Below are 15,852 nucleotides of genomic sequence, written 5' to 3' on the forward strand. Positions count from 1 at the left end.
AAGCGTTTCACAGGTGGAAGTGATTCTGTTTTCACAGTCAATAGCGTAACACAGGCGAAGTGTGTTGATACATCAAGTCTATATAGTTTGGGTTTCTGTAGCAGCAGATACTCTTTAATTCAGTGCAGAGTTCTGCTGCAGTATCATGTGGAAATAATCCTCCTGTGTTAACCGCGATGCTCCACAAATCACCTGCTTGGATTTCCACCCGGGAGCCGAGTTGAAATTTGCTCTCCAGAGAGACCGTGAAGATCATGCTTTTTTCAGTGCTGTATTTTGTTGCCACATTTTTATAGATTCTATTTCTTCTCTTAGTTTTGGTGGATTTTTTCTTTTCTTTTCTTTTCTTTTCTTTTCTTTTCTTTTCTTTTCTTTTCTTTTCTTTTCTGAGACAAGGTTTTACTATGTGACCCTGGCTGGCCATGAACTCACTATGTAGAGCAGGCTGGCTGGGAATTCACAGAAATTCATCTGCCTCCTAAGGGCTGGAATTCAAGGCATGCTCCACCAGGCTCAGCAAACTGACTTTTTGAATAAATGTGTGCCAGGTGTTTTAAGCGTGAGGCTCCCTGTGATCTCTCCTCTCTTGTGGGTGAGTCTCTGCCCAGTGCTCACCTGTGTCTGCATCTCTGCCCATTACTCACCTTAAAATATGTGTGCATAAATCCATTATATTTATGTTACATTTTATAGAATCAATCCAGAAAATATTTTCTTAGTTGTACTCCTCAAGCATTGCAGATCAAGGCGTCTCTACTAAGCTCTTCTCCTATATCCTGATTTTCATTAAAAATTTAGTGGAGGTTTTCCCCTGAGAGGATCTAAATTTAAAAACAGGTTTCAATTTAGCAGTGGCTCATTGTGACAGTAACAGATGTCTTCATCCTTTTTTGTTTAGCCTACCTTTTTGGTCACCTTGAGTCGCCAGAGTTGAGGACTGCTGATATCTCTGTAAAGGGATTTAGGAGGAAGTAAAGTATGGGGGTGGGGCAAGTATTTTTAGTGCTTGAGGTCATTTTTCTTGTTCTCTTCCCATCCCTAACCCAATCTGTCCTCTGCCCAAGCAAGGACCCCTGTGCAGTCCTCTCTGTGGGCTCTCTGGCCATTTCCTCACACACCTCTGCACCTCCGCCCAACCCTCTCTACCATGCTGGTTTGAAGCTGGGATGGATGACCCTTTGCACAAGAATTAACTGTAATACTGGGGTTTATGTTAGTGTAAAATCAAGTTGCTAATAAATCTTCCTATCAGTAAACTGCGTTATATTGTATCTTGGAGAATTTTTGCAGGGATTTTGACTTGAAGGCTTCTATGTAAAACATGACCAAGGGGGTAAGAGAGGGAGTACCGCTCACCTGGCACTCCAGGCCTGGCGCTGTCAGACGCTGAATTTGGAGTGACATCAGCAGGGCAGAAGAGAGACCAGGAATGACCTTGCTTTTCCAGCTACTTTCCCCCCACCCCACACTCACTCATCTCTCTTTAAAAAAATAAAAAGAGAAGGAGATTCTTGGTTCTGGTTTTGTTCTTTTCTCTTGATAAATTGGTGGTTGGACTTGGTTTTATATTGAAAGCTTACCTGGAAATGCCCAGTTTGTCCTTAGACACCTCACTCCCTTTTAGGTAAGATTTTAAATTAAAAGTGACTCTTGGGTTCACTCGTTAACTTAATCCTAAAAGTGTGTGTTTTCTTTAGACTTATCACTGTATAAAATTTTGATTGAATTTGTTAAAATCCCAAACTAGATAAGTTCCAAATAGGAATGGTATTTACTTACTGGTCTCCTGCAAAGACAAATACTTCCTTTCTTCTCTTTGCCCCTTTGTATGCTGGGATTTAGCCTGGAGCAAACATTTACAGAGTAATTATGTGCCTGCAATAAGAACTACAATGGCAGTGTTGACACAGCCACGACTCTGGCTCTAGGAATGGGATGGCCACAATTAAGAGTCAAGTTCTGAAACATGTTTGTTGATGGTTTCTGGGAAACAGCATCCCTCTGGGTTTCTTTTAATATTTTTTTAATTTTATTTTTATCGGCTGGAGTTCCCTAGCTCTGTGCTCCTATTCCAGCCAGCTCTCTGCACACTCACCAGAGTAACACACCCTGAAGAAGTGAGGAGGTGAAAAGGCCGGCGATCACACCGCGTATTAAAGTTGCTCATTTCTGCTCGCTGTTGTCGGCTCTATCTGCTACTGGCACAAATAGCCAGATTCTGTGGGATTATCCTTGAAAACATGCTTCCTTTTTGAGTTGCACTTAAAAAAAAAATATTCCCAGGGTACTGTTGGAGTTTTGAAAATCGACACAAAGCGTGCTGAGTCTTTAATCAACAAGGTTCCCTACTGGTGAGATGTACAGCGCCTGTCACCCTGTGCCCTTCCCCTCTGCCCGGTGCCCATTCTATCTGGGATAGAAGCATCAAGGAATCATCTTTTAGCCTCTCGTTTGGCACTGTTTAAGAGTTGTCCTGGTTGATATCAACTTGTGATGGATTTTATTATAGCTCTTCTAAGTGCTGATTGTATTTCCTTTTTTTTAAACAGGTAGTAATTAAAAAATGGTCCATCCCTTGTCCTGTGACCTTAAGTTGCATCAATGCAGTCTTTCAGGTAATAATTTTTAGCTTTCTTAATTTTTAACTTTGCAGCTAAAAGGAAAAAAATGCAAGAAAAATGATTATTTTCCTAATTAATGAAGAAAGTAATGGTTCATTGCATTTTAGAGCTTTGCTTTGAAGTAATTTGATTTGAAATTCTAGTAGTAATAAATTCATCATATTTGTTGATGTATTCTGACTTTTAATACCTATTGGTTTCTCTTTTCCCCTCAATACTCTTAAACAGATTTCAAACACTACAGATGACTGTAAACCAAAGCTCTTTCATTTCTCCAAAGAGGTGTGTAAGTTATTAACAGATACTTTCGGTTGATTTTTCACATTTCAAGTTTTAAGAGATTTGTGTAACAGGGTCTCTTAGGTCTTTGTACCTGTAACTAATTAATTTTCATGAAAGTGCTAAGTATAGGACTGCCTACCAGAAGAAAAATATTATTTAACACAGGGTGGCCCATTCTGAAACAGCCACCTTTTTCTTTTCTTTCTTTTGGCATGCTTTTAAATGGAGCCTGTTTTAAATGGGCCTTTGCCTAGAAGAACAGATTTACCAAATGTCTGGTCTGGCCAGTGAGGTCCTCTGTGGATACAGTTTTCCTGTTTCACTCTGGACTTGTAAAGCTAAATCACCAATTACATCAAAAACTCCACCCCTGTGAGTAGGACTTTGGTCTCTAGCTAAACAGCCTCCTAGCTGGGCCAGCACTGAGCCCTGCCAATACACCTTCTGAACAGCGTTCCAGGGGAAATTTATGATGCTCAGAGCAGAGAACAGAAAACCAAGTCCCGTGCCCACTCTGGGAGAGCTGTAGGATTCTGGAGATGCCTGGCCGAGTCCCAGAGCCCAGGCAGGGAAATGAGGGCTGCCATCAGCATGGTCCCTAGGTTGCCGCTAGTGGAAAGGCTGAGCCTTCCTGTTCTGGGAGTCTCGTCCTCTCTACCTTGTATTTGTGTTCTCCTCGCTGCCCAGCTTAGTTAGTGTAGGATGGTAATGTGGTTAGTCCTCCGTGCAGAACTTTGCTTTTTATCTGCAGTTTGCAACTTAGAAATGTCCCCCGAGCCCCACAAGGGAGGTTACCACATCTTTCAATTGGCAAAGACCCCCGCGGGTCATAAAGATCTAGGGAGGGGTGATTGATACACTAGGACACTGAGCAGTGTATGAAACAGAATTTGTGACTCAAACACTCACTTCTCTCATCTGGCTTCAGGGAACTCTACAACTTCCTAGGTACTGTGTCCCAAAGTAGGTCTTCATGTGGAACTTCTTTTGGTGACCAGCCTAACGCTAGCTAAGGAGAAATATTTTTAGACCAGAAAAGAGAAAATAAATCATTACCATCCATTTGTTAAAGACAGTACTTTAATTTAGAGGGTAACTTTTGGCTTGCTAGTTTTCTCTGGCTCTTGCTAAGTATTCTAGTAATAATTTTTAAAGAAACTAGGCTTATATATTACACAGGATCCCAAGGAGTTTTTCAGGTCTAGAATTAATGGTCTTTGTGCTCATTAAGAAAGATCTTGGTCAAAGATTCTGGCAGTGCAAAGATGTGGCGTCTATTTTTAGTGCCTACTTGAGTAAGTAGAAGCAGATTCGAAAACATTGGCGATTGCTGCGTTGGGTAATGAGATGTATTTAAATTGTGCATACCTTTAAGTGACTGGAACTTACAATAAAAAAGTTATTTAAATGTAGCTATTTATGTCTTATCTAAATTATTATTATCTTATCCAAATAATGTGAAAAGCGGTGACAGTAACAAAGCAACATGATATAAGAGGCCAAAAACAAGCGGTGAGCTGCAGCTTTCGCTAGTAAATGTAGATAAATTTGACTGAGTTTTTGTTTTTGTTGTTGTTGTTTGTTTTGTTTTGTTTTGTTTTGTTTTTAAGGGGCTTTATTGTTGGGCTGGCAGGATGGCTTATTTGTGTTGTTGGGTCCCTGCCCACCACCAAGCCTGATGACCCTGCTCACCAGGACTCAGACAGTAGAAGAAGAAAACTGACTCTCACTAATTATCCCCTGACCTCTGCACATGCTGGGTGGCATGGGTGTGTGGGCACACACGTACACAGAACAAATAAATGTAATAAATATAATAAAACAAAAAAGAGCTGAGTCTGTTATCAAATAAAACCGGGATTGCATTTAATAATGTTTTGTTCTAAATTTTTTTCAGAGTGTTTACGCCATACCAACCATGGCTTTTTCGTTTCTCTGCCATACCTCAATATTGCCCATATACTGTGAACTTCAAAGGTACTGTACAACCCTGGAAATGTGCATCTACTTCTGGGGCTTTCAGATTGAATCGCATTTTCATTTATGAATCCCTCCCTGTTGTCCTGAATTCAAACTGTTAATTTAAAACAAACGAGGCAACCAAGCATTAATTCTGTCCTCACTGGTATGCTGTCTGTGAATGTGCACAGGTGAGTTCCAGTGTGCTGCTGTCTGTGAGTGTGCACAGGTGAGTTCCAGTGTGCTGCTGTCTGTGAGTGTGCACAGGTGAGTTCCAGTGTGCTGCTGTCTGTGAGTGTGCACAGGTGAGTTCCAGTGTGCTGCTGTCTGTGAGTGTGCACAGGTGAGTTCCAGTGTGCTGCTGTCTGTGAGTGTGCACAGGTGAGTTCCAGTGTGCTGTCTTCGATGAACTAACTCAGGCTTGCCTAGACGTCCTGACCAGCCGGAGACGCCTCTTTCTTCAGGTGTGATTCAGATCATGAGCTTTGTCAGCCTTTTCCATTTTTGTGTTTCAGCCCCTCAAAGAAAAGGATGCAGAACGTAACTAATACAGCAATTGCGTTCAGCTTTCTGGTTTACTTTGTGTCTGCCCTCTTTGGATACCTCACTTTTTACGGTGAGTATAGCCTTAATTCTTAGCTCGGAATTAAGAGAGGCACAGGTGACCTCACCCCTGTCGGTGGCTTTCCTTCCTGCCTTTTGCTAGCAAGTTCATCCGTTCAGGCCACATTTCAGCACTGCAGCAGCTTTGTGGCCTCCTCTCTCTCTGGCAAAGGTAAATCACGCTTAAGATTAATGACTTCATAGGAAACTTCCCCCCTCTTTTTAGATTTTTGTTATTTTTAATTGTCTGTGTATGTTTGTGTCTAAGTATGAATTTGTGCATGTGAGTGCAGTGCTGGTGGAGGCCAGATGGGGGCCCTGCAAGCTGGAGTTACAGGTGGCCGCAAGCCACCCGACTCAATTGCCCGTCTCCTGTTCTCTGAGAATTGTCAGGTTCTTACTGGCTATGCCGTCTCTCTAGCCCTAAAATTCTTCTTAGACTTTTATGTAAAATTTCATATTGGTGTCTCTATAAGATAATGATTTGGGTCTTTTAAATTGCATATTCAGTACTGCATAGGCACGGTGGTGCACACTTTTAATCCCAACACTTGAGAGACAGAGGCAGGTGGATCTCTGTGAGTTTGAGGCTAGCGTGGTCTACATAATGAGTTCCAGGACAGCCCTGGCTATACAGTGAGACTCTGTCTCAAAAAAAAAGTCACGTATTCAATATGTTAGGCTCTAGATGATAAACTTAGAGGTTAGGACAGTAAACCATCTCAATCATTACAAAAGAGCAACTCCAGAAAAGACAGCACAGAGCACTCAGCTGCGGGACAACTCTGCCTTCAGACGGCATCTTCACAGCGTATGTGCAAGCACATCGCTGCCATCTTAAAGACACCTGTAAAATATAAAGCATAGGCAAAATGCTCTTTTGTTTATTTTGGAAATGTTTCCTGCTGCATAGTTTGTTGGTTTGTTTGGTTGGTTTTTTTTCTTTCTTTTTCTCTTTCAACAAGAATATCAAGAACAAAAACAAAAGCCAGATCAAGAAAAAAAGGATAAGTAAATTCGCAAACAGTCACATCATAGCACATGGCGCTCAACTTACCCACTTTTGAATGTATTCTTTTGAATGTTTTTACAGTAACTGCAAGTAAATGGCTGTTAGTACCTGGGGGCACTTACCTGTTGGTGACTTGTTTGATGGCTTTGTGCACTTTCAAGTTTAGTCTTCCGCGGTCACAGCTATGGACCTCTATCAGTACTGATTTCCCTGTTTTGCCAGGCTCCAAGTCTTTAGACAATGTTTTCTTACACCACAGCATTTCCTAGGCCCACTGAGAAAAGTACTGGTTCTGAAATCCAATAAATCTGTATCAAGTAACTAACTGCCATAGCCTAAGTAGCCCTATGACCTTGAGGGGAGCCTGCACCTTGAAGTGTCCTGATCTCCTCATCTAAAACATGAGCATAACCGCATAGGGCTATAGTGAGGCAGAAATCAGTTCTGTATACAGTCCTACTGTGGTAGACACACAATAGTCCTTCGCAAGTGGGAGCTGTAGATAGCTGTATATAACATCATCCTAACTGTCGTGATTGTCTCAATTTTAGGTATCTTCTTTCACCATTATGTTTCTAAGTCTTCTTAAGTACATGTTGTATGTATGCACAGGTGCATGTGAGCACGTGTGTAGGTGGCAGCCTCGGTGTCATTCTTCAAGAGCCTTCCACCTTGTTTTTTCAGGCAGGGTCTCACACTTGGCCTGCAGTTCACAAGTAGGCTGGGCCGGCGGGTCAGCAAGCTGCAAGGTCTCCACCTGTGTTTGCCTCCCTAACACTGGGATTATAAGCACACGCCAGATTGAATAAAGATCCTCATAGCTGCAAGGGAGCCATTCTACCAACTGAGCCCTCTCCTATGATGCCTTTCTGTGTGTGCTCGATCGCCATGGCGTTTTCAGTGTGTGCCGTGTTTGTAGTCGCTCTGTGTGGTTCTTCCTTCTTGCCTGTGACTTCAACAGGAACAAAGGTCATCCTGATCATCAAAGCCTGAGCCTGCATCTCAGCCTGCTGCAGGATCAGAGTAGTGGATTTCTGTGTGTATCATCCAGAAAAGCATGCTTCCCTGGCTGAGCCCGGTGTCCACCCAGGGCAGTGAAAGTGAGGCAGATCGTCAGCCTTTCCTCATCCTCCAAAGCAACACAAAGCCTTCAGATGTGCATGTTGTGTACTGAAACTGGGCTTCTTGGCATCCAGAAAGCTACACTGTGGCAGAACATTTTTAATTGCAGTCGTCACTTGTTCTAAGCACTGCTGGTTATCACTTGCTGAGCTTCTGGACTAAAAGAGTTCACATGTATGAATCGTGGTGATTTTAGAATTGTGGGTGTCATACTCAGTGAATTTTGGATTTCAGAATACTTCACATTTTCAGTTTTCAGATCGGGGCTACTCATCCTGTGATAGTTTTAGGCATCTTCAATGATGAGCAAAGCCTAACAAGTACAGACCCCTCTTCCCTCTGGAGCTCAGTAGAACAGCCTGGAAGAAGTCTCCAGATCCTACTAATATCCAGTTCTGACTAAGGAATAGTTAGGTGATCCCATGATTCGTTTGGTGCTTCTGAGCTCTGGGGAACCTAACAAGGAAAGCCTAGATTGCCACACAGCCAGTGAGCCAGCGTGTAAGCAAGGGTCGAGTGTTTTACCTAGCTTGCTTCGATCCTCACAACAACTCAGATGGGTTCGTTTAGCTTGAGTGATGAGGCCACTACCTTCAGACAGAAAGTGAACTGAAGCTCAGATTCTGTCTTTCTTTCTCCAAATCCTGTGCCTTCAACGCCCTGCTCCCTTCAACAAACATAAAACCCAGGCCATGTTCCTTCATTCTAGGTTCTGTGTAAAGGGAACTTTAGGAAACCGTGGCTCACCTAAGCCCCTGTCATGTCTGTGTGTCATCCATGCAGATGAAATGTTTGCTAGACAGGGATTTGCCATGCTATCCAGTGAAGCTGTCAGGATGCCTCTAACTTAACCCCTTCTCCATAGCGTGCGAGCTTCCAGATGCTGTGCGCTGAAGGAGTGCACAGCTGATAGGATCATGGAGTCCCAAAGACAGAAGGCACACAGGTAATAACAGTTGGTTCCTTGCAATAGTTCTTTTTCACCATTGTTAAACATAACCAAGAAATGCCTTCTACTGTGGCTTTCAAATGGTATAGTTAAAGCTGTCTGTGGCAGCAAGAAATTGTTAGTATGGTAGGACTACCCTAAAGTTCAGGCTTATAATTCATCTTTTCAGGTTAGCAGTCTTATCCTAGATCAGCAGCGTGGCCGGTCCTGGAGTTAAAGGCAGCTTTCTGAATTATGGAAATCTTCTCAGTGTGTTAAGCAGGCAGCCACATGACACCAGTGGTACAAATGACTTGCAAAAGTCCTTTTTGAAATTTGTGGTGCTTTCTCTGAAGCCAAATAAGTGTACTATAATCTGCTCCTTACAAAAGAGTATAGGGTGGCCAACTCAGAAAAGGGCTTCTAGTAAGTATAGTTATTAAGACTTCTGGACTTGATTGGAGTCTTTATCCAGGACTCCCAGGCTTCGTTAGTATTGAACTCCTGTCAGATGAAAAATAATATTGTTTCTAGTCACATTAATAGTGTTTCTAAAGCAGTTCTTTGGTGAGCCAGGCCAGTGCCCAAGCAGTGGGTAGCCAGGCCATGTTAATGTCTGCGAGGTTGTTAAGCAAGAAGTGTTAATAGCTCGTTTTATGATTCAGAAAATGGAAATGAAGTCACTTGCCATGTTTCTCCAAAGACTCATGAGCACCTCACAGATTTCGAAATAGAATCCAGAGCTTCCCAGTTCTCCCACCTACCCCTGCTCCTCAGTCTGTAATTTTGTCTGGAGCGCTGTAGACATTTGTATTTCTCCCTGTGTGCGTGATTACCAGCCGGGCTCAGAGCCTCCTTACTTTAGCGATGATGGTTCTGGCTTTCTGGTTTTGCGTTTCTGATATTTTCCTTTCATTCTGTACTTTTGTGTGGTTCAGGTCATAATACACCCCTCTTTCTCTCGTAGTTACACCCCTCATTGCTGCAACAAAATACCTGAGGTGCAAGCGACCTGAGGGAGAAAGGGTTTGTTTTGTCTCACAGTTCAAAGTCACAGCCATCGTGGCAGAGAGGGCACAGTGGCAGGAGCTGCTCAGAAGATTCAGGAGTAGTGAAGTCCTGTCCAGTGCGTTTTCTCCTTTCTATACAGTCCAGGATCCCAGTCCATAGGATGGTGTCATCCCCCTCAGCTAACCTAACCAAGCTAACCCCACCCCCACCCCCCAGCCCCACAGGCATGCCAGAGCTCTGTCTCCCAGGTTATCTAGAACCCATCACACTGGCATCAAAACTAACTACACCCTGCTGCCGTGTGCTTTTGGCTCGTCAGGTCTAGTGTGAAGCCTGTGCAGGGCTGCCTCCCTGGACCTTCAGTGCCTCTCAGTTCCCTTCCTCACTGCCCTCTTGGCCTTCCTGCTCACTGTGCCATGACCAATGCAGCAGTCACTTCCTCAGACATGTCCCCTTGCTTCTGCTGGCACTGTGTCTCCTTTCTGGAGTCTCCTCTTCCACAGGGTGGATGTCAGCACACATATCCACTCAGTCCACACACTCAGTAACTGTTGAAGTCCATGAGTTCTCGTCATCTGAAGACATAGGCGTTAAGTCGGTCTGTGCCTTGGAGTCTCAGATTAGAATCACCATAGCTTTGTTGAAACCTCCTTCTGCCAATTCGCTTTGTTCATGGTGTATAAGCTTTCTCTTGTGTCCTTATGAGGTCCTCTTATCCCTTAAGACCAGGAAAAGCAGAGGCAAGTCCAAACTGATCTTTATCCAGAGCTCCTAAGATGCGGCTGAGCACTCTTGTTCTTCCTAAGGTGACTTGGGTGAGGGAGACCATGGGAAGGGAAGGAAGGTGCCAGGTGGAAGCCTGCTGGCCTCTCTCAGTCCTGCCTCCCACTGACCTGACTAAATACATCAGTTTCTTAACACTTCATTTTCTCTTTTACACAAGATGGAAATGGACAAAGCTGATAATAGGCACAAAACACTATGCAGGCTATAGAAACAATCCCTGAAAGGATGCTCTTGAGAAAACACTGGTATTGAGGGAAAACTTTATCACAAAGGGGGCGTCGGGAGTGGGTAGTGCTTTGCTCCGCCCCTTTGCTGTGAGTTCTTAGGCAAACTGCCTGGTCCTTTTGAGCCTCTGTATCTCATATTGCTATGGTGACCAAATTCATCAGTGAACATGCGAGCACTTTAAGAGGTTACACAAATGTGTAACCTTTTCCTTAAAATTATGGACACATTCTAAGGAGTTTGCTTTGGTTTGTATTTTGTTGTTAAGCCTCACTACCTAGGAACACACTAGGTAGACCAAGCTAGCCACCTGCCTCTGCCTTGCCATTGCTGTGATTACAGCCATGTACCAACACATGGTTAAAGAGATGTTTTTAAATATAAATTTTAGTGTTAATTTTGGAGATTCTTTGTGTCCTGGTTTAAAGTTTCTTAAAAGAATACAAAAAGAGCGTACATGAACTGCCAAGATGTCTCAGCAGGTAAAAGCACTTGCCACAAAGCCCAGTGACCTAAGTTTGATTCTCAGGGCCCACATGGCAAAAGGAGAGAACCAAGTCCTGCACGTTGTCCTCTGAGCCCCACTGTGCTGGCACAGACGCCCTCTCATAAGTAAATAAATGTAATATATTTTAGAAGTGTACATCTCAAGAAAATACTTAATATCTTTGTGTCTCATAAGCCCCTGATTGCTGCTGCTGTCATTGTTTTAATTTATTTGCAGACAAAGTGGAGTCAGAATTACTACAAGGTTATAGTAAATACTTGCCACGGGATGTTCTTGTCATGGCTGTGAAGTTCTGCATACTACTTGCTGTGCTCTTGACAGTTCCTCTAATCCACTTCCCTGTAAGTATGCCTAAAGGGTTTGTTGCTTAGTGTCGTGGCTCCCTAATTCTTTGCAGACCAGACCCTTTGAATCACATCTAGTCTTGTGTATCTTATTCATTTGTCAAGTAATTGATCCAAGACCTTATACTAGCATATGGTCCCATGAAAGCCCAAAAATAACAGTGAGCCTCGAAGCTAATTTGTGCTTTCTGAGATTTAGTTTAGATTTACCTCTCCCTCAGTTTTGTTTTCAATTTAGACTATAGTTCTAAAGTTTGGGGTTTTTTTGGGGGGGGAGGGGTCTGTATTCTGTTTTCAAAAGAATGTGCACAAAGAAGAGAAAGTCAAGTCAGCAAAAATAAGCTCCTCTTGCTCTGTGGCAGGGGTCTCACCGCAGAGGAAGCCGGTTCCCGCTTAGACTTTCTACTTGCTATAGAATTTAGGAGGCAGAACAGATTCCCACCCCATATCCAGTCACCACATATAAGAATCTTAAGAATTTCCATGAAATGAAAACAACAACTTTGAGTAGACATGCTTCTGCATGGGTGTCTTGAACTCATGTGAGTTTCTAAAGACCCGGGCCTTCAGGAGCCCTTGCCCCTCCCTGTGAGCCTGCAGGATCAGAGGTCCAGCCAGGGCTGGGTAAACTTGTGGTCTGTGATTGCCAGTGGCCTGCCCTAGCGAAGATGTGGGAAACAGTGTTTGTATTCATATGCCATGGAACAGATAACAGAAATAAGACAGAAAGTGGCATTTCTTTTCCATGCCATGGGTTTTTGTTTTGTTTCTCTGCTTGAAAGTTTGTCTGTTGAATTTAATGAAAATTGTTCTTTGTGATTTTGTAACACAGTGCTGTTGCTTGTAATTCTTTAAATTATAAAACCTAAAAAGAAAAATTGCCTGTGAAACTTTTGTGTGGAATTTAAGCAAAATAATTTTTATGAAGCTCACTCAGAAAGGTTTATGTGTATAAAAACACCACATAATGACAGTTTATGCTGTATCTGGGGAATATAAATGATTTGGAGTAAAAATATTATGGTTGCCATACATGTGTTTCTCTAAGCAAACGCTGTGCTTTGATCTTTTTCCTTTCCCTGAATCTCTTTTTTTCTGCTGTACAGGCCAGGAAAGCTTTAATGATGATACTTTTCTCAAATCTTCCATTTTCATGGATTCGGCATTTTCTGACCACATTAGCGCTCAACACTGTCATTGTTCTACTTGCAATATATGTTCCTGACATTAGAAATGTATTTGGTGTAGTTGGTAAGTTCTACACACGTGGGCGCGCGCGCGCGCACGCACACACACACACACACACACACACACACAATGTGTAATAAGGGGATGAGGGGGGACGCGCTGAGGCAGCACACCGCCCAGCATGGGCAGAGCTCCTAGCTTGGGTGTCCAGCTCCACAAAAGGACGCAGGATAATGAAATCAGTACTCACACAGCTCAGCTGACGGCATCTTGTCTTCTCCTCTCTGCCCTTGTAGGTGCCAGCACATCAACGTGCCTAATTTTTGTGTTCCCAGGATTATTTTATCTTAAACTCAGCAGAGAGGATTTCCTTTCATGGAGAAAGCTTGGGGTAGGTTGTTTAAGACTTCCGTTTTAAGAAATAGTAGTAGTAGTAGTTGCTGTTGTTGTTACTATGTGTAAGAAGTCAGTACATCTTAATACACAAAATACATTTTGGAGTCAGGCATGATGGCTCAGGCCTGTAATCCTAGCTCTTAGGGGCTGAGGCAGGAGGATTGCTGAGTGTTTAAGGCTAGCCCGAGCTACAGAGTGAGCCCCTGATACTGAGTAAATGAAAGTACACTGCAGACAAGGGCGTGGGCGCACACTGCAGACAAGGGCGTGGGCGCACACTGCAAACAAGTCGCACACTGCAGACAAGGGCGTGGGCGCACACTGCAGACAAGGCGCACACTGCAGACAAGGGCGTGGGCGCACACTGCAGACAAGGCACACACTGCAGACAAGGGCGTAGGTGCACACTGCAGACAAGGGCGTGGGCGCACACTGCAGACAAGGCGCACACTGCAGACAAGGGCGTGGGCGCACACTGCAGACAAGGCACACACTGCAGACAAGGGCGTAGGTGCACACTGCAGACAAGGGCGTGGGCGTACACTGCAGACAAGGGCAGGGCCAAGGGCGTGGGCGCACACTGCAGACAAGGGCGTAGGTGCACACTGCAGACAAGACGCACACTGCAGACAAGGGCGTAGGCGCACACTGCAGACAAGGGCGTGGGCGCACACTCACTGCCCCCTTTGTCTCCACAGGCTCTCTCTCTGCTCATCACTGGCACCTTGGTTGGGAGCTTCAGTTTAGCGCTCATCATTTTTGACTGGGTCAACAAATGAAAAAAAAAAAATCTGTTATAAAGACTAACTTACCTCTGTAAACAAAAAGGAATCATTCTGGAAGATATTGTATGTGAAATTGACACTCTCAAGAAAACTGTTAGCAGAAAAGCAGGACAGAGCAGCAGTATGTGATAAAATTTAGTCATTTTCATTTTAACCAAAATTAGAAATACTCAAAATGTTGTTCTTAAATAGAGTCACTCTTTTGTATGGGAATTTTGTTTTTTGTGTTTTGTTTTGTGTTTGAGACAAGATCTAGCTGTGTAGACCAGGCTGGCCTTGAACTCACAGCAATCTGCCTGCTGCTGCTCCACAACTGCTGGGGTTAGAGCCATGTGCCACCACCCTGGCACATGCCTGGCATTTGTGACTTTAAAAAAAATAACTAGCCTTTAGTTTCTTAGAGCATTTTATGTTTCCAGATATATTGAGCAAATGATATAAGGGACTCTATGTGACACTGTACTCCAACCTCTGTACTTCTGATGTGAACGCCTTGTGTCAGTAAAGCACGTGTTACACCCAGGGAGGCTAAGGTCCATGGTTGATGTTAGGGTTTGTCTTGGCCACCACTGATCTTTTTACCAGAATGCCATGATTGGGATCATGTAGGACTATTTGTCATTTTCAGACTGACTTCATTGATTAATAGCTCATTTCCTTTTAGTACGGAATAATTTCCTATTATGTGGATGTATCAAGTTTACTGAATGACTCACCTCTTGGAAGACCTTTCCAAGTTTTGCCAACTATCAATAAAGGTGCTAGAAATGTCTGTGTGGTGTTATTAGATGGTATGTTGCATTCACACCAATGTCATGGGCACCTCTGTTTCGAGATTCCCTAGTGGCATGACATGGGCATTGCACATGCTTCTGTGACATCTGCATGTTTTCTTAGATGAATGTCCAACTCTTTTGCCCATTTTTAGGTTTGTTTACTCATTGTTTGGTTTGACATCTATTTGCATACATTTCCCCCTCAGTTTAGGCCTTGCCTTTCCCTTTTTCTAACAAGCTTTCACAGAGCAAAAAAAAAATTTATCTTCAATATAAAGAAGCAGGGGCCGGAAAGATGACTCAGGGAGTAAGAACACTCGTTACTCTTCCAGAGGACTCAGGTTCAATTCTCAGCATCCACATGGCAGTTGACAACCAACTAACTCCAGTTCTAGGGGACCCAGTGCCATCTTCTGACCTCTGCAGGCATGAGGCACACACATGCTACATAGACACACATGCAGACAAAATACTCATACACATGAAATAAGATTTTAGAATATATGTACTGACCAAACCAACAGGAATAAGGGTCCCAAACAGCAAAGTGTTGAGTGTGAGGACCAGGGATGAGAAGTGAAGATGAGGCATAAAGAAGACAAGCAACAGCTGGAACCAAAAGGTCCTACCTAAGCCAATGGCTTATGACAAGCTAGTTTATTAAGCTCCTCATCATCACCGCCAGCAGCAGCATCATGTGTACTATATGCTGGGGTGGAGGTGGGGAGCAAAGTCAGCTGAGAGCTTAGTCAGACATGCTGGCAAGAAGAACGTGGACTACCTCAGACACTGCTGCCCAAGGACTGATAACCATAGCTCAGGAGCAAGAGTTGGGTCCCAAAAACTATAAGCTTGACTCTTGAGGCGCTGGCTCCGGCCTTAGACAGGCTTGCCAAGTCCACTCCCAGACAAGGACACAGAACTAAAGTTCCCTTTGTCCTTTCAGTAGGGATTTGTCTGAATATATAAAGAATCTATCTCTGTTTTTTTTAAGAAATCAGTGTGTTTCCTTTATATACAAAATTGATTCTTAGCGTGGGGGCTAGTGTCAGTGTCAGTCACTATGGGGAACTGAGACTTCTCCATTGGGCATGGCCCTGCCTCCTAGACTTCTTACCTGAGGTTTTTCTGTTGTTTATGTACATTTGAAAGTTCTTGAAGCCTCAGCTTGCCATTGTAATATGTGACCTTATTCTTAGAAAACAGACAAATAGTGATGACGTATCTTATACATTGTTTAGAAATTGTAAAGCATTGCTTTCTGCCCATTGACATGAGTCCCAGTTGGAAACTTGAATGTAGGGCA

General features: G+C 43.5%; 1 protein-coding gene across 1 annotated transcript in view; it reads left to right on the top strand.

Annotated features, from left to right (window-relative positions):
- Slc38a6 (solute carrier family 38 member 6) overlaps positions 1-14,792 on the top strand; it is a 59,274-nt gene extending 44,482 nt beyond the window's left edge. The window contains exons 9-16 of the mRNA XM_051147534.1: positions 2,550-2,615; positions 2,850-2,903; positions 4,801-4,880; positions 5,378-5,478; positions 11,274-11,398; positions 12,508-12,652; positions 12,886-12,980; positions 13,684-14,792. Coding sequence (XP_051003491.1) covers positions 2,550-2,615; positions 2,850-2,903; positions 4,801-4,880; positions 5,378-5,478; positions 11,274-11,398; positions 12,508-12,652; positions 12,886-12,980; positions 13,684-13,764 — 747 coding nt within the window. The 3' untranslated portion in view covers positions 13,765-14,792. The remainder of the gene's footprint in view (positions 1-2,549; positions 2,616-2,849; positions 2,904-4,800; positions 4,881-5,377; positions 5,479-11,273; positions 11,399-12,507; positions 12,653-12,885; positions 12,981-13,683) is intronic.
- The last annotated feature ends 1,060 nt before the right edge of the window (positions 14,793-15,852 follow it).

This window comes from Acomys russatus, chromosome 1 (genome assembly GCF_903995435.1).
Source record: "Acomys russatus chromosome 1, mAcoRus1.1, whole genome shotgun sequence".
NCBI lineage: Eukaryota > Metazoa > Chordata > Mammalia > Rodentia > Muridae > Acomys > Acomys russatus.